At 48.3% G+C, this 17,828-nt stretch overlaps 2 protein-coding genes across 2 annotated transcripts in view; one reads left to right on the top strand and one right to left on the bottom strand.

The window, feature by feature from the left end:
* Positions 1 to 10,377, top strand: part of GAPDH (glyceraldehyde-3-phosphate dehydrogenase) — a 52,951-nt gene extending 42,574 nt beyond the window's left edge. The window contains exons 3-12 of the mRNA XM_060236914.1: positions 1,331 to 1,430; positions 3,684 to 3,790; positions 3,894 to 3,984; positions 5,833 to 5,948; positions 6,109 to 6,190; positions 7,236 to 7,387; positions 7,503 to 7,581; positions 8,611 to 8,694; positions 9,394 to 9,491; positions 10,075 to 10,377. Of these exons, the coding sequence (XP_060092897.1) occupies positions 1,331 to 1,430; positions 3,684 to 3,790; positions 3,894 to 3,984; positions 5,833 to 5,948; positions 6,109 to 6,190; positions 7,236 to 7,387; positions 7,503 to 7,581; positions 8,611 to 8,694; positions 9,394 to 9,491; positions 10,075 to 10,144 (979 nt within the window). The 3' untranslated portion in view covers positions 10,145 to 10,377. The remainder of the gene's footprint in view (positions 1 to 1,330; positions 1,431 to 3,683; positions 3,791 to 3,893; positions 3,985 to 5,832; positions 5,949 to 6,108; positions 6,191 to 7,235; positions 7,388 to 7,502; positions 7,582 to 8,610; positions 8,695 to 9,393; positions 9,492 to 10,074) is intronic.
* Positions 10,378 to 12,816: 2,439 nt separating this feature from the next.
* IFFO1 (intermediate filament family orphan 1) overlaps positions 12,817 to 17,828 on the bottom strand; it is a 51,045-nt gene continuing 46,033 nt past the window's right edge. The window contains exons 8-10 of the mRNA XM_060236913.1: positions 17,327 to 17,422; positions 14,281 to 14,411; positions 12,817 to 13,565 (exon numbers count right to left, since the gene is read on the bottom strand). Of these exons, the coding sequence (XP_060092896.1) occupies positions 13,463 to 13,565; positions 14,281 to 14,411; positions 17,327 to 17,422 (330 nt within the window). The 3' untranslated portion in view covers positions 12,817 to 13,462. The remainder of the gene's footprint in view (positions 13,566 to 14,280; positions 14,412 to 17,326; positions 17,423 to 17,828) is intronic.

The following is a 17,828-nucleotide window of genomic DNA, read 5'->3' as shown; positions in this document are numbered from 1 at the left end:
GTTTTGTAGGGGACCCAGAGAATGCTTGCCCTTTTGGGTGGGGGAGGTTCAAGAGAGCAACAAGAGCCTGGATCTCCACCCCAATACTCCCTCTAAGCAGTGGAGTCTTGTGAGCAGAAATTCTCACCCATATACCAAGTTGAAGGCTGTTCTTTTAGGTAAATGCAATGCCAGTGGACACCAGTTTCTTGAATTAAATCATTCTAAAGGGAGCAGTGGGTGATACAATATTATGATGGACTTGATAGGGGGGTCATAGCCTATAATATGCTTTGCTATAAGAGAACTGCTAGATAGTTCAGGCTAGCCGGATCTTGTTAGATCTCGGAAGCTAAGCAGGCTCAATCTTGACTAATACTTGGATGGGAGACCTCCAAGGGATACCAGGGTTGTGATTCAGAGCCAGGCAATGGCCAAGCACCCCAGAGTCTCTTGCCTTGAAAACTCCTTGGAGTCTCCATAAGCCATCTATCACTTGATGGCAAAAAGGAGAATTGCCCTTACCTGGATGAATTTGCATTTTTTTATACTCACTACCAGAGTTCCGAGATTGACATAATTACAAATGTAGAACAAAACAGGAGTCAAATGCACCTTTAAGACCAACTTAGTTTTATTTAGAACATAAGCTTTTGTGTGCTCTCTAAGCACACTTCATCAGATGAGGAATCCGGTACAGGGAGCAAAGCCACGCATAGTAGGTAGTCAGTGGCTCAGAATGCAAACTGGTACAAATTTAAAAGATCCAATGACAGTATAGTGAAATTATCTGGTAGAGAGTGGTTTAGAATGCAAAATGGTACAAATTGACGATTCAGTGACAGGATAGTAAAATTAACAAACTTAGCAAGCCTATGATCTGAGTAGCGTGAGCATGCAAAAGCAATAAAACAGTAATATGTCAAATTGTGAGAATGTCTGTTAATGACTATATTGTACTAAGCCTGGGTCAAAAGGAAGGTATTTAGAAGATTTCCCATCTTTTTACATTTGCAATGTAATTGCAAATGGTCAATCTGCTTATCTTTTGGTTTAGATGCCCCAAGAGGAATGTGACTTTGCTGCCTTTTTAAAATTTGCCTTTTATTGGGGTAACTTGTTTCTGCCCACTCTGGCCACTTGTCTGTCCAACAGCAGTTTCCAGCCACATGCAGATTACAAATCAGTGGGCCTATTGTGGCCTTTCCCCTTCTCCTAAGAGCATTCTTCTGTGGCGTGGTACCCTTATTTGAGCAGATCTTTGTCTCATACGTGTGGAAATTAAACCAGTGAGATTTTCTTGTTTGTCCATCTCAAAAGTGGTGACAAATGTTCCATTTCCTTCCTCTAGATTTGGCCGTATTGGCCGTCTGGTTACAAGGGCTGCCATCTGCTCAGGAAAAGTTGACGTTGCAGCTATCAATGACCCCTTCATTGACCTCAACTACATGGTGAGTGGGGGGCAAGGGAAAGGCAGGATCCCTCCACCTGGGCTTTGGGCCTGCAGCTTAAGAACATAAGTGAAGCCATGTTGGATCAGGCCAACATGGGGAGGGATGGTGGCTCAGTCGTAGAGCATCTGCTTGGTAAGCGTAAGGTCCCAAGTTCAATCCCTGGCCATCTCCCAACTAAAAAAGGGTCCAGGCAAGTAGGCATGAAAAACCTCAGCTTGAGACCCTGGAGAGCCGCTGCCAGTTTGAGTAGACAATATTGACAGGGTTTGATTCAGAATAAGGCAGCTTCATATGTTCAATTGCCCATCCAGTTCAACCCTCTGTGTCACACAGTGGCCAAAAAAACCAAGCGCCATCAGGAGGTCTACCAGTGGAGCCAGGACACTAGAAGCCCTCCCACTGTGCTCCCCCCCCCCAAGTACCAACAATACAGAGCATCACTGTCCCAGACAGAGTTCCAACATTATGCTATGGCTAATAGCCACTGATGGACCTCTGCTCCATATGTTGATCCAGTCCCCTCTTGAAACTGTCTTATGCTTGCCACCTCCTGTAGCAGTGAATTCCACGTGTTAATCACCCTTTGGGGGAAGTACTCAAGTTTTATCTGTTCTAACCCAATTCTTCTTGAACCTCCCTTTGAAGTGGGGCAAAATGGGCTATGCCTCAGGCTATGAGCCCCCAGCCACCAATCAGCTGGCCAGCAGGGAAGGCCTAGACTGGAACTGCAGTGACATCACTTCCTGTCTGCATAGGAAGTGACTTCAGCATGACATCATTGCCTTGCCTGCCTAGGCCTCCCCCTGCCAGTTGCCGGGAGGGACTTCATCTTACAGGTGTTCTTGTATCCCCAAATAATTTCCCTCACAACCTCTATTAAGAAGATGTGCAGCTAAAAGCAGCATCTGTGGAGGGGGAAGAGGGATAGTTGCCTTCTAGGCACTGGAAAGGCACTGAAGGCCAGATATGAGCCAAAGCAGCCTGGGATCAGACTGGTCCTCTTGTCCTTTTGCTGGTGGTGAGACTGTCTTCTCCATTAAGTTCCCAGCTGTGTGTTTCAAAAGGCCCAGTTTGCCACTAAAATTTCTCAATGCAGATATTAACCCATGCATGCTGTCACAACTCAGGGGGGTCTTACCAAGTGCTGCCACCACTCTGGGTTAAGGGTTCCCCTAGAAAAGGCCCTGAGTACCATACCAAGCCCTTCAGGTCTCTTGTAGCTTAGGCCAAATAATAGGCGTGAGGACCAGGCAGAGTGAACAACAACAAAAAGGTTTTATTTTAAAAGAGAAGTTCAGTGCAATATAACCAAACAAGATGCATTGAAGAAAAAAAGGGTGAAGGGAAAATAAACAAATGCCCTAGCACGTCTCTCTATACAGTCCCTACTGTCTCAGTCAGATCTGGGCCTACTCACCCTTCCTCTAAGGGTGGGGTCTCTTCCTTGCAGCCGCCTTCCTCAGCTCTGCCTCCTAGGAAAAGAACACACCCTGCCTGGGCTTGGCCTTTATATATTCTGTTCCAGGCCCCACCCTTCTCTGAGCCAGTTTCCCTCCAAAACCCTTGCTTCCCAATCAGGGAGAGAGGGGATCCTGGCAGATGTAGGTTTTTCCCAGTAACTCCTAAGCAGGCTTCCCTGGGGCCTGCAGGCCTCACTAGACCCAGGATCATGACACATGCCCAGCTGAAAATACTTGGTTGGACCAGTGGTAGATAGGTGCACCCCAGATTAGTTTCTGCAGTTGGGCAAGGAATAAAACCAGGGTGATCGAAATGGCACCAGAGTTCATTCCGTGTTTATGTGGGACCGTGCCTTGGCTTGGAGATGGGGAGAGAAGAGGTGGACTGGACAGGGCAGGCCCTGCCACTAAGCAAACTAGGCAATTGCCTAGGGCATCAGCCTTGGGAGGGGCACCCCCATGTGACTTGGTGATGTTATCAGTGCAGGAGGGGTGCCAGAAGTTAACCTTGCCTAGGGCACCGGACAAACGAGGGCTGGCCCTGAGACTGGGTGGAAGCAGGGGTGGAATTCTAGCAGGAGCTCCTTTGCATATTAGGTCACACTCCCTGGTGTAGCCAATCCTCCAAGAGCTTACAAGGCTCTTTTTTGTAAGCTCTTGGAGGATTGGCTACATCAGGGGTGTGGCCTAATATGCAAAGGAGCTCCTGCTAGAATTCCACCCCTGAGTCGAAGCGAAGCAGAGACTTCTATTCGCAGAGTTCAGCTAACCAGAGTATCTCTCAACCCAGGTCTACATGTTCAAATATGACTCCACTCACGGCCGTTTCAAAGGTGAAATCAAGGCTGAGGGCGGGAAACTTGTGATCAATGGAAAAGCCATCACAATCTTCCAAGAGTAAGCGGCATCCTTCTCCTTCTGCCCTTTACCATTAGAACTGTTGTGAGCAATGAGCTGATCCTAAACTGCTTTCTCTTTATTTCTTTTTTCTGGGGAGCAGGCGTGACCCTGCCAACATCAAATGGGGCGAGGCTGGCGCAGAGTACGTTGTGGAATCCACTGGTGTTTTCACCACCACAGAGAAGGCCAGCGTAAGTAGCTGGAGTGGGCAGAGGGAGAACTGTTGGGTCATTGAAATGGAAAGCAGTGTGTTGCGTGTGCAAGCAACAGAGGATTCGTTCAGGCTGTTTCCTGCAACTTTTTTGCACTGCTTAAACCTGGGGTGTCAAACATGCGGCCCAGGGGCTGGATTAGGCCCCCTCGGAGAGTTTCCTCTCTCTTGCTTCCTTCTATGTCATGGCTTGCTTTGGACAGGTTTGCTCCAATCGCACAGGAGCTACAGATCAAAGCCCCTTTTTCTTCTTTTGGCTGTGGCTCTGCCCCCTCTTCATCCCCTGGGGAGGGAGGGAAAGTGCCAGAGCTTCCTTTGCCCAGTTCCCTCAATCACACAGGAGAGATGCAACATTTTTTGTGTTTGTCAGTGTCTCTTATAAAGTTTATATCTCAGCTACTTTTATGGCACACATGGCCTGGCCCAACAAGGTCTCATTTATGCCAGATCCGGCTCTCCTAACAAACAAAATTGACACCCCTGGCTTAAACTCTGATGTACTGGAACAAAGTTTGCAGCACCTTAAGGACAAAGTTTCATTCTGGGTATAAGCTTTTGTGTGTATGCGTGCTTTTTCAAAGTTAGACTAGGATCTGGGAGAGCCAAGCTCAAATCTCTGCTTTTGTCAGCCAGCAAACTATATAACCGTGAGCCAGAGGCGCACACACTTGGCCTAATTCATTTTGCGGGGTTGTTGTGATAATAAAATAGAGAAATGAGAATTGTACACAGTTTCACCCTGCTCTTACTCTGAGAAGGCTGAAAGTTTAGGTCAGGGGTGGCCAAACTTGCTTAACATTAGAGCCGTATAGAATAAATGATAAGAACATAAGAGAAGCCATGTTGGATCAGACCAATGGCCCATCCAATCCAACACTCTGTGTCACACAGTGGCCAAAAAAACCAGGTGCTATCAGGAGGTCCATCAGTGGAGCCAAGACATTAGAAGCCCTTCCACTGCTGCCCACCCCCACCCCCCCAAGCACCAAGAATACAGGGCATCACTTGCCCCAGACAGTTTCAACAACAAATGTTAGATGCTTGAGAGCCACAGGACATGAATGTCAGATGTTTGAGAGCTGGAAGGAAGGAAAAACAGATGAGGGGAGCGAGAGGTGGAAAGAAAGTAACTTGAAATGCATTTTCTAACCTGCCAGCTGGCTTGGCTTAAGGATTTAAAGTTATTTAAAAGAGTGATTTAAAGAGACAAATGCCTTCTCCAAGCTGACCAATGGGGTGGAGGGAGTGGCTTCAAGAGCCACACAACATGTGTGAAAGAGCCACATGTGGTTCCCAAGCCACAGTTTGGCCACTCCTGGTTTAAGTTAATGGAAGTGTAAAGGAGCAAAATGAAACTCATTGGTGATGATGACTTTAAAAGTTAGGAGTTGGACCTTTCAATTTAATGAGCTGCACTTGCATATGCGCCTTGTGTTGTGAACCACTGATTTGCACATTCTAAGCATGCATCTCTTGGGACTCTGCATCCTTAGCATAATGCAGCAGCTTTTCATAGCTGTGTTCCACGTGAATGTATTAATATTTAAGAATTAAAGCCATGTAGGAAGTGGTGTTCATTTGGCCTTCTTTATTGATTTTTTTTTTCGTTTGGTGGCTCAACCAGTTAGCTCCTTTCCATGTGAGGATATTAAGTTTCCAAATAACACCAAAGACTCAAACCCAGTGAAAAGACAGTTCCATGCAGAACTGCAGTAGCACAGAGGTGCATTTTTCTGTAGAGTTCTCTGTTTGTCCCGTGTTTTCCGTATCCTTCAGTAGGCCGTGAACATAAAGCTGATGTCTTTTGCGTTCTCTCCTTCCCTTCCAGGCTCACTTGAAGGGAGGTGCCAAACGAGTTGTCATCTCTGCCCCCTCTGCTGATGCTCCCATGTTTGTGATGGGTGTCAATCATGAGAAATACGAAAACTCTCTGAAAATTGTCAGGTGAGCCTGGGGTAGGGGGTGGTTGTCACAGTTGCGGTAATTGAAATAGCAACAGGTTGCTGCTCTGCCCCCATTGACCTGAGGTGGCCGAGTCACCCCAAAGGGATGGAGCAGGAAAAGGGACAGCCCCATAACGACTTTTGACCTAATTCCCTTCTAGCAATGCCTCCTGCACCACCAATTGCCTGGCTCCCTTGGCGAAAGTCATCAACGACAACTATGGCATTGTGGAAGGCCTCATGGTAGGTGAACAGTGCATGCTCCTCATTGTTTGCTGTCTTGGTTAGCAGGTCGCCGCTTCTGTGAAAATCAGAATCTAAAACTGGCTTTCTCAAGGAAACAAAAAAAAGACCAGCAATCACCTTGCAGAGCAGCAAGGTGAATCACAGCTCCCTTCATAAGAACATAAGGATTTGTTTGGGTCAGGCCCAGCGGTCCATCAAGCCCAGCATCCTGTCCTGTCTCACACAGTGGCCAACCAATGATGCCAGAGGGACAACAGCAGTACATTAGAGGCTGAGGTCTACCCTTTCCTCAGAAATGTGGAAGGAAATCAAACTGGGAGTTCTGCCTGAGGGGAAGATTATGAGGCAGAAGTTTGGGGCAACAGCAGTACATAGAAGCTGAGGCCTACCCTTTCCTCAGGAATGTGGAAGGAAATCAAACTGAGAATTCTGCCTGAAGGAAGATTAAAATGGAGGAGTTGAGGCAGAAGTTTGGGGTGACAGCAGTATATAGAGGCTGAGACCTACCCTTTTCTCAGAAATGTGGAAGGAAATCAAACTGGGAGTTCTGCCTGAAGGGAGGATTTCAGTGGGGGAGAAGCTGAGGGAGAAGTTTGGGTGTTTGTACACCCAGCCTTCCTGAACCCCTTTTTCATTATAATGTTTCCTTTAAGTAGAACTCCTAGTTTGACTACCCTGCGAAAGGAAGTGAGTTGTTGTGACCTGAGGAAGCAAGTTGTTGTGACTCAGGAAAGCTCACACAGACAAATGTTGCTGGTCTACAAGGTGCTTCGGACTTTTGTTTTCTTTTACCCTAACAGATCAACCATTATACCCTTCATTAAGTAACTAGGGCTGGATGGGGATACTGTTTTCCTGTGGCATGTGACAAACAAAATTGTGAAATAGTGACTGAAAAGGCAAGCGGCCCGCAGAGGGTGCCTGAAATATTTTCCTCGACCCATTTGTGGGCAAACGATAGCTTTGTCTGGAAGGAGAGCTTAGCTAAGTGCATAGGCTTATCTGTGTAAGCTTAGAATGGAAACCTCTTCTCATTCTTCAGACCACAGTCCACGCCATCACAGCCACACAGAAGACTGTGGATGGTCCCTCCGGAAAGCTGTGGAGAGACGGCAGGGGAGCCTCTCAGAACATTATTCCTGCATCCACAGGCGCAGCAAAGGCTGTTGGCAAGGTTATCCCTGAGCTGAACGGGTGAGTCTCACACCCTTCTTTGTAAGGGGGTGCCCCACTGAAGTCTTGGGTCCAGGGGGACTGTTGGGAACAGCACATAAGTTCTTGCTGACGCTGGGTCTTTATTCACCTGCAGAAAACTGACAGGGATGGCTTTCCGTGTCCCAACTCCAAATGTTTCCGTTGTGGACTTAACATGCCGCCTGCAAAAACCAGTGAGTATCCCTCAGCTTGGAGTGTCTCCCCCTTCCTTTCAATATTGTGCGTAGTGCTTTGTTTTTATTTCTTGTGGTTTTTTTACTGCTTGGTGAACTTGCCAGTACAGAAATCTTGTGCACAGTGCGATGGGATGGATGGTGGAAAATGCTGTCAAATCCTAGTCGTATGGTGACCCCTAGTGGGGTTTTCAAGGCAAGAGACATTCAGAGGTGGTTTGCTTCTGCCTGCCTCTGCGTAGCAACCTTGATTATTCCTTGGCGGTCTCCCCCTCCAGTTAGGTGTAGTAGTTAAGTGTGTGGACTCTTATCCAGGAGAACCGGGTTTGATTCCCCACTTCTCCACATGCACCTGCTGATTTGACTTTGTGTTAGCCACAAATTCTCTCAGAGCTGTTCCACTCAAGAGCAGTTCCTGTCAGAGCTCTCTCACCTCCACCTACCTCACAGGGTTTCTGTTGTGAGGAGGGGAAGGGAAAAGAGATTGTAAGCCGCTCTGAGACTCCTTCAGGTAGTGATGGAAGGGTGGGGGTATAAATCCAATCTCTTCTTCTTACCCTTCAAATACTTGTAAGGGATTACCTTGCTTAGCTTCTGAGATCTGATGAGATCAGGGTAGCCTGGACTATCCAGTCTTGGAATGTATGTATCCCCCCTCCCACAATATTACAACAATATCAAAATTAATGTATGTTTCTGCATTTGGGCAGAGGATCCCCTGATCCCTCTCAAGTGGATCAGGCTGCAGGAATTGTGTGCATTTCTAAGGCAGGTTTACCATCTACTTTGCATAGAAGAATTTTGGTTTGGTGAAAATGGATTTGGCTGCTGGACTTTTGAGAGGGCTTCAAGCCAGCTTAGGAAGAGGCCTAAGGAGGATGTCTTGGCCATCATGGCTGTGCCTACTTAATTCCACCAAGGCTCTCCTTCCATTTCTGCACAGGGCATAGCTGTGATTGTCCAGTTGGCTGCTGTACATAGGTACTTAGTTCAAGTCTTGAAATTCTTCTTCCCCTTTTCCCTTCTCAGGCCAAGTACGATGACATCAAGAAGGTTGTGAAGGCAGCATCTGAAGGCCCAATGAAGGGTATTTTGGGATACACGGAGGACCAGGTAAAGTGGCAGCTATGGACTCTTAGCACGGCCTGTACCCATTTTACGGGGCAGCTACGCAGAAGTAGCTTCAGGCTGCCCCATTCCTGCAGCTAAGGGTATAGATCAGGGGTCCCCAACCTTTTTTGAACCTGTGGGCACATTTAGAATTCTGACACAGCAGTGGACTAAGCGACAAAATGGCTGCCGCAAAATGGTTGTGGCAGGTGGCAGAGCCCACCACAAAATGGTTGCTGCAGCTTTACTTTGCGGTGCAGATTGTTGTGGTGTTGGCAGCAGCTGCCGCCAAAGCCACATTTTAAAAAATCAGCACAGACAACGAAATTTCCAGTAGCCAGTCAGAAACCTTGCTTCTGCGTTCTTCCTAAGAATACTCAGTAGACACTAGAAATGGTGTTGGCAGCTGCTGACAGACACTACATTAGGGAGCCCTAGAATAGATGCAGCTTGCTGGTTTCTCCTTTTGAGTAGTCTGTGCTACAAAAAGCCCCATCAAAGTTTTATTGGGAAATAGCTGTATTAACATATCCAAGGAGAGGACATGTACTTTTGGCTGTAAAACAAAGGGGACATGTGAGAGATTGCCCCATCTGTAAACTTGCTTTTGTGGGGAGTCGGGGGTAGGTGTTGACAGCTTTTACGCCTCAGACCTTCCAGGCATTTTAAGCAACCTTCTCTTTCTTTCCCCCCTTCTGAAAGGTCGTTTCCTGTGACTTCAACGGTGATTCCCATTCCTCCATCTTTGATGCTGCCGCTGGTATTGCCCTGAATGATAACTTTGTCAAGCTGGTCTCCTGGTAAGGTTTTTTTTGGGGGGGGGGGCAGGAAAGGGTAAACCACTTAAGAGAGCCAGTTTGGTGTAGTGGTTAAGTGGGGGAATGGGGTGATGGTTTTGGGATGACACAATTGTGCACTTTATTTCTATTAGTTCGGTGTGGTGGTTAAGTGTGTGGACTCTTACCTTGGAGAACCGGGTTTGATTTCCCACTCCTCCACTTGCAGCTGCTGGAAAGGCCTTGGGTCAGCCATAGCTCTCACGGAGCTGTCCTTAAAAGGCAGCTTCTGAAAGAGCTCTCTCAGTCCCACCTACCTCACAGAGGGTGTCTATTGTGGGGGAGGAAGATAAAGGAGATTGTAAGCCGCTCTGAGTTTTTTGATTCAGAGAGAATCTGCGGTCGTCTTAAAGTTATTGTGGGAAATGAGTTTATTGTCGTAGCCGTAGCAAATGGGTCTATAGAAGTAGTGATGGTATCTCCTTTTTTGCTGTTTTTCTTGTCCAAATGCTTCAGAATAAAAAGGTTATATTTGCTTGTAGAAATTTGTAGGGCCTGTTCTGCACATTCTAATGCCTGGTGTGTTCTCTCCTCCCACCACCTTTAGGTATGACAATGAGTACGGATACAGCAACCGCGTGGTCGACCTGTTGGTTCACATGGCGTCAAAGGAGTGAAGATGGACTAGCTCGTACCCTGTCTGGAGGGTGGGGGGTTATGCATCACTTGAGGCTATCCCCTCCCTCTCCCTTGTCAGCCCTGTTTCCTTCTTAGAACTCAGCTCTGTATCTTGCAGTTAGAGGCATTCTCCGTTCCATCTGCCTCTGAGGAAGTGGAGAGGCTGGAAGAAACTTGACTGTTTCCGTAACACCTCCTCCCCTCTCAATAAAAGTCATCACTTTGTCTCACATACTTGCTCTTTTTGGATTTGTTGGGGAAGGGAAGGGGAAAGGGAGCATGGGAGAAAAACCCAAGTCCTCCCCAACAGAGCAGAAAGGCTTGTTTAAATGAAGCGATGTGTTGATAAATCTCAAATCACATGCCTGAGAAGGCACAGGGCTTAACTTTAAGCGATTTCTCATTGCTAACTGGTATATTGTTTCCTCCATGTTGCGTGTTGGTCACAAGCAAGTGGCATGATGAAGAAACTTAGCTGTTCTCAGGAAGGATATTAGCTGAATATGCAAGAGTTAAAACACGAGTTCCAACAAACACTTGAAGTCCATTCCAATTAAAGGTCTAGAGCAAGGTACTAGGCTCCCCCCCCCCCCCCGCCTTTATTGCCACTGTCTTAGAAGAAAGGAAATTGTAGCAATGGTGTAGGGGCTACAGTATATGTCCTGGGAGGGAGAAGACATAGTTACACTGCCTCATTCTTACTTCAAAAATCTAGGCAAGCAAACTTCATTGTCTCCACATTTACAGTGATGAGGAGTTTCTCTAGTTGTATATGGTGCCAGGAATAGCAACTTGAGACTATATGTTCTTGTATGGGAGTGGCCAAACTTTGGCTCAGGAGCCACATGTGGCTCTTTCACACAGCGTGGCTCCTGAAACCCCCATCACCCAGCTTGGAGGTGTCTCTTTTAAAATTTTGCCAAGCCAGCTGGCAGCTTGGAGAATGGATTTAAAGTTGCTTTCTTCTCATCTCTCCTCCCATCTACTTTCCTTGTCCTGCTGCTCTCAAACATCTGACGTTTATGTCTTGTGGCTCTCAAGACATCTTGACATTTGTTCTATGCAGCTCTTAAATTGTGCAAGTTTGGCCACCCCTGTTCTTACAGAACAGAACATCTGCAAGCTACCTTGTGCTTGAATGTTGTTGGATACATTTCAACAAACCTGCACATGGTTTCTTACCTTTGCTTTGCTTTTAAACACTGAATTGCATTAATGTTTCTTTCCTCTAAGGAAGACAAGTGAACCAAGGAAGACATTATTTAGACCAGAGGAACAATATTGCAGGGTTAAGGGAAACCTGGAGAAGTAACATCAGCATTTGGGCTAGTTATGAAGGCCAGGAATTAATTGTGGGTGGAGAGTTCCACCTTGTTAGGCCCCTCAAATTTTAAGAGTTGCTTTCCGTTTAGCAGGGGGTGGCCAACGGTAGCTCTCCAGATGCTTTTTGCCTACAACTCCCATCAGCCCCAGCCAGCATGGCCAATGGCTGGGACTGATGGGAGTTGTAGGCCAAAAAACATCTGGAGAGCTGCCCTATGGTGTGAAAGGCCTACTAGAAGCCAACTAAGCTCCTACAAGGATGCTTCCCTCTGCAGTCTGGTGAGATGAAGCTTGCTAGGGAAGATAAGTGGGTTGGGAGTTCTTTTTTAAAAAATGTAAATGCTGTACCAATAAGCAGCTTTATTTATTTTATTGGGTTTATATCCATCCCTCCCCGCTGAAGCAGGCTCAGGGTGGCTTGTTGATGCAACAGCTTGGAGTCACTTTCCATAGTTCAAGTATGCAACAGCTCCTTATACAGTGGTGGAAAGTACCATCCAGTCACAGATTGTGAACCCCAGAGCTGAGTCCTTTGGATTGCAAGATCAAATCAGTCCTAAGGGAAATCAACCCTGACTGTTCCTTGGAAGATCAGATGCTGAAGCTGAAGCTCAAATACTTTGGCCACCCAATGAGAAGGGAGCACTCACTGGAGAAGACCCTGATGCTGGGAAAGACAGAAGGCAAAAAAAGGGGACATCAAAAGATGAGATGGCTGGACAGTGTTACTGATGTAACTAACACAGACTTGAGCAGACTTCAGAGGATGGTGGGAAACAGGAGGGCCTGGCATGACTTGGTCCATGGTCGCAAAGAGTCCGACTCTACTGTGCAACTGAACAACAAAAAGAGCAGAGGTGGCCAAACTGCGGCTCTGGAGCCATGTGCTCTTTCACACACATTGTGTGGCTCCTCACTGTCCTGTTAGCCATCTTGGAGAAGGCATTCGTCTCTTGTGGCTCTCAAACATCTGATGTTTATTCTATGTGGTTCTTATGTGAAGCAAGTTTGGCCATTCCTGCCATAGGGTGTAGTACACCCAGATTTCCCCAGCAGGGCAAACAGTGGCCCCCCCAAGGTTAATGCAGATTAGGAAAATGGCATGGGGACAACCTAATATCCTTATCCCTGTGGGCCACCTGAATTAGGTCTGCATGCATCTGTGTGATGGAAAGAAACTGGGAAAGTGTCTGGAAATTGAGCTCCAGGCACACGTCCTGATCACGTGGCTCCAGGGAAAACATAGCACACTGCTGGACCTGCCTTTTTAACACCTGCTCCAAGAGCCTCACGGTCTGCGTCGCCCCTCTAAATGAGTCCCCGGAAACAAAACCGCCCAGACCAAAGCTGTAGAAAAAGAAGTGACCCATTTTATTGATTCATTGCCAGACATAGCACATCACAGACGACGTTTGTGCCACAGACCAAAGAACTAAGCAAAAATGCAAAGGATGGAGCTGGGGCAGTGGTGGGGTGGGGGGAGGCAGCAAAAGCTTGGTCTTCATCCCCAAAAGGAGAGGCTCTCGCTATCTTGTACAATTCAAAGACTACAGACGTGTTCCGTGAGCGAGGAGAGTCACACGGAGAGTCCGACTGGCACCACAGAAGGTTCAGTTTTTTGGCCTGGTGCCGCTTCTTGGCACATGAGGAGGACAGTCACGTATACTAAGAGGAGGTAAGGAAGGGGGGGGATTCACTAGGCCCCCCAGGTGGTTCCCAGCTGCAGTTAAGGCGGACGTGTTCCTCCTCCCCCGTAAGGCCCAGGGGCAGGATGGGGAGAGCAGGATAAGGAGATGGTCGGATGGGAGAAGAATAAGGACACCAGACCCCTTCGAGGGCAGCTCTCTAGCTCCACCTCCAGGCGCGGAGGACTCAGTGGCGGAACTCTACAGGACAGCTCCTTGTCCCCTTTGGCCATGACTTCCCCCGCCGCCAACACCTCCTGGGCCAGGAGGGGGCAGCGCAGAGGGAAGGGGCACAGCCTCCCCCCACCATTATCTTATGGAAGCGTCACTCGGGAGGTCATGATCGGACTCCTCCGTCTCCTCGCTTGGGGCCGATTCACTGTTCGGTACCAGAGGGAAAGCAGGAGACTTTCTGAAAGAAAAAAAGGGTGGGGGTCATATGGGCATGGGGGGGATGGGAAAGCAGGGAGATATTGGTGGGTGCCGGTTACAAGGCGAACTGGGCAAGGCAGCAAGATGGACGCCGGCAGACAAGGAGGGGGCCTTGTAAATGGCCGCGTAAGTTGTGAACGGCGTTGGAATGTTAGGCCTACTTGATTGAGCAAGGTCAAAGGGCACAAGGAAGCGCCAGGAGGGGCGAGAAAAGGGGTCTTGCAAGCCCGGGGTTGCATGAGGACAGGGCCTTGTGTGTGAATGCCCTGAGCCCAGCACTGCACTGAATTCACAGTCCCACAAAGCTAGTGTGCCAAAAGCCAGCTGGTCGGCGATGTTCTCTTTTGTCCGGTGGAGGTTCTCTTGCGACAGCGATTGCGTCTGTCAAAACCGCCATCACCTTCTAGACACACATGGCACGAAACACAACGCCTGCAAGTCTGCAAGGGGGGGGGGTTACAGCCAATCACTCAGAATCCAGCCCCAGCCAAGCTACCCGCTCCCCCTGGCACACACACTCCCCCCCCCCTCCCATGGCAGGATAGAGAACACGCTCCCCCAAAAGCTCTGTTCCTCCAATGGTGGATCCTGAAGCCCTTCCCACTGCTAGCGAGGGAAACCACGAAGGAATGAAACTCACCAACCTCCCTCCTCGGATGCAGAGTTAGGAACTGTCTGCAAGTCATGGTGCTCACCTGTCTCCAGACTGGGTGATGAGCCGACGGCAGGTCTCCATCTGCACGTCCAGCCCGCGCTTCATGCTACACATCTCCATGTACTCGTGAAGATGCCGGTTCATGTCGTTTTTGGCTGTCGCCAACTCCAGCTGCATCAAAGGGAAGAGACAGGTGGAGTCACCCTGCTGCTGGAATCTGGGTCACCTGGACCTCGGCGTGTCCCTCTCTTCCAGACAGAATTGACCTCTACCCTAAGCTAGTCTCCCGCCACCCCAAAATTGAATTATATGCAACGGGAACAGCAGATCTGCCTTGAGGGTTTGCCGTAGAGCAGAGGTGGCCGAACTTATGGAGCAGAGGTCTATCAGTGGTTATTAGCCACAGGGTATTGATGGAGCTGAAGCTCAAATACTTTGGCCACCAAATGAGAAGGGAGCGCTCACTGGAGAAGATCCTGATGCTGGGAAAGGCAGAAGGCAAAAGAAGAAGGGGAAAGCAGAGTATTGGACTGGATGGGCCATTGGCCTGATCCAACATGGCTTCTCTTTTATGTTCTGTATTATTGGTGCCTGGAGGGGGGCAGTGGGAGGGCTTCTAGTGTCCTTGCCCAATGATGGACCTCCTGATGGCACCTGGTTTCTTGGCCACTGTGTGACACACAGTGTAAGCCTGGTTGGGCCATTGGCCTGATCCAACATGGCTTCTCTTATGACCTATTGGGTCAGTGAGTTTGCTGTGGGTAGCTGTTATCTATGAAAGAAAAGAGGAGCTGAGTAATTTAAGTCTGGGATAAGGAGCATGGCAGCAAACTATTTTTCAAAAATAAAATTATGACATGTGAGCAGACAAAGAGAAAGGAAGATGCTACAGATTAGGAAAAGCCTTGCTGGGGTGGAGCACAAGTGGGGCATTCCCCAACCAATCCTGTGGTCCTTGGGGATGAGGGAGAAGGAGGGCAAGAGAGAGACCAAAGATAGCCAACCAGTGGGGTTGCCAAGTCCACTTCAAAAAATATCCGGGAACTTTGGGGGTGGAGCCAGGAGCAAGGGTGTGATGAGCATAATTGAACTCCTAAAGGAATTCTGGCCATCACATTTTAAAAGACTGTACTTCCACAGGAGATAATGGGGGGTAGGGGTACCTTCTTTGGACCCCCTCGTCCAATCTTTTTTTGAAACTCGGGGAGTGCTTTAAGGAGAGACACTGGATGATATGCTGAAATTTTTGTGCCTCTACCTCAAAAAACAGCCCCTCTGGAGCCCCAGGTACCCATGGATCAATTCTCCATTACGCCTTATGGGACTTGATCTCCATGGGGAATAATGGGAGTGCCCAGCAGACATTTCCCTCCCCCCCCACACACTTTCTGCTAACCCTGAAGTGGGGGGAGGAGGGCTTCCAAAATGAGGATCCCCTGCCCCCACCTGGGGATTGGTAACCCTGCCAATCAGTCTGGAGTTCTCCTGGAATTACAACTTATCTCCAGAGATCAGCTCCCCACCCCCTGCAGAAGAAACTTCCAAGGGTGGATGGTATGGAATTAAGACCCCAGCAGAGCTCCCCCTCCAAATTCCACCCTCAAAAGGCACTGCCCCCACAAAGGCCAGGAATTTCCCAAGCCAGAGTTGGTATCCCTAGAAGGATATCTTGTCCGGTGCTCTGTTCACTGTCGCCCTCTTCTAATTCTACATACTAGAGAATGGAGAAGGAAAAACCATATGAGCACACAGTTGGGAGTCGTGTGTCTATGTCTATGGTCTCTATAGTCCAGGACTTTTTTTGTAGCAGGAACACCTTAGCATATTAGGCCACACCTCCCTGATGTAGCCAATCCTCCTGAAGCTTACTGAGCTCTTAGTACAGGGCCTACTGGAAGCTCCAGGAGGACTGGCTACATCAGGGAGGTGTGGTCTAATATGCAAAGGAGTTCCTGCTACAAAAAAAGCCCAGCTTATAGTAAAAGAGGATAATTCATTTCTCCCCAGATTTTTCCAAACAGCCTAAATTCCTGGCATTTCCTTAGGTTATCACTCTGTGTTGCCAGCCAAGCCTGCAAGAGCCATGCCTCCCTTGCCCAGGCAGCCCATCTTTAGGCACCTCGCTGGCTGCCTTGGCTTCCATCGCCACCCATAACACTCCTCCCAGGCAGCTCCCCCTTCCTTCCTCCCTCTTTATTTAGCGAGCTGGCTAAATTTATCTCCAGCTCGACTAACACAGCGAGGAGAGTTCGGCTCGCCTTATCTTTTTTATCTGCAGTCTACCGACAAGATCCCTGCGAGGCCCAAATATAGCATTTGGAGTGGGAAGAGATAAGGCGTCACGTTTCCTTGGGAATGTGTGCACGTGTGTGTGTATATATATATATATACACACACATACATACACACACAGAGGGAAGTTGTAGATGTTTGAGAGCTGAAAGACAGGAAGGAAGGAAGGAAGGAAGGAAGGAAGGAAGGAAGGAAGGAAGGAAGGAAGGAAGGAAGGAAGGAAGGAAGGAAGGAAGGAAGGAAGGAAGGAAGGAAGGAAGGAAGGAAGGAAGGAAGGAAGGAAACTTTAGCTTTACATGCATTCTCCAAGCTGCCAACTGGCTTGACTTAGAGAAGCGATTTAAAGAGACACATTGAAAGCTTTGAGAGCCACACAATATGTGTGAAAGAGCCACATGTGGCTCCTGAGCCACAGTTTGGCCACCCCTGCCATAAGTCTACCTTCCAAAGCATCCACCTTCCCTAAGGGAACTAATCTCTTGTCATCTGGAGATGAGCTGCAACTCCAGGAGATCCCCAGGTCCCACCTGGAGGCTGGCATCCCAAGGACAGTCTCTATAAAACGCCCCCCATATGGTCCTGCCCTTCTGAAAAGAACATCAGCCTTCTTTTCTTTCCCTCCTTCTTTCAGCTCTCAAACATCTGATGTTCATGATGTTCATCGGCCTCAAAAGCATAACTTTTCCATATTTTTGCTTGAGGACGAGTTCCAAGCAACTCTGAAGTCTGCTTTCAGCATCCTGAACCCAAATAGGACCAATCGTGCCCCCACCCTCGTTTTCCCCTTCTCCCACCTCTATCTGGTCAATGGTTTCCTGATATTCTTTCTCCCTGCTCTTGAAGAGTGATTCCGTGTCCTTGATCACTTTCTCCAAACTGTCGTCCGGCTGCTGGAGAAAGAAAAGAGAGCAGGCGTCAGCCGTCAGAAACAGGGAACAAAATTACAGGTGGAACTGGCAGCGTCAGCCAGGAAAAGGGTTAAGCGACATACCCAACTAGCACAGAACGCTCTGTTTTGAACCTCATTCATGACTTGGTTTTGTAATCTGACTGGTTCTAGTTAGTTAATTTAATTGTCAAACGGCATTTGTGGAGTGTAGCCAGGAGATCGGAAGACTGCCCGGCAGCCAGACGTTCTAGCTCTTTTAACAGAATGCACCACTAGGCGGTGAGCTAGACTTCTATTTAAGGCAAGAGAGGTTTCAGAGGTGGCTAGCCATTTGTGTCACGCCCCTGGTACTCCTTCCTTGAAGAAGAAGAAGATATTGGATTTATATCCCGCCCTCCACTCCAAAG

This window comes from Heteronotia binoei, chromosome 4 (assembly GCF_032191835.1).
Source record: "Heteronotia binoei isolate CCM8104 ecotype False Entrance Well chromosome 4, APGP_CSIRO_Hbin_v1, whole genome shotgun sequence".
Lineage (NCBI taxonomy): Eukaryota > Metazoa > Chordata > Lepidosauria > Squamata > Gekkonidae > Heteronotia > Heteronotia binoei.
This window is presented reverse-complemented; position numbering and strand designations above follow the sequence as displayed.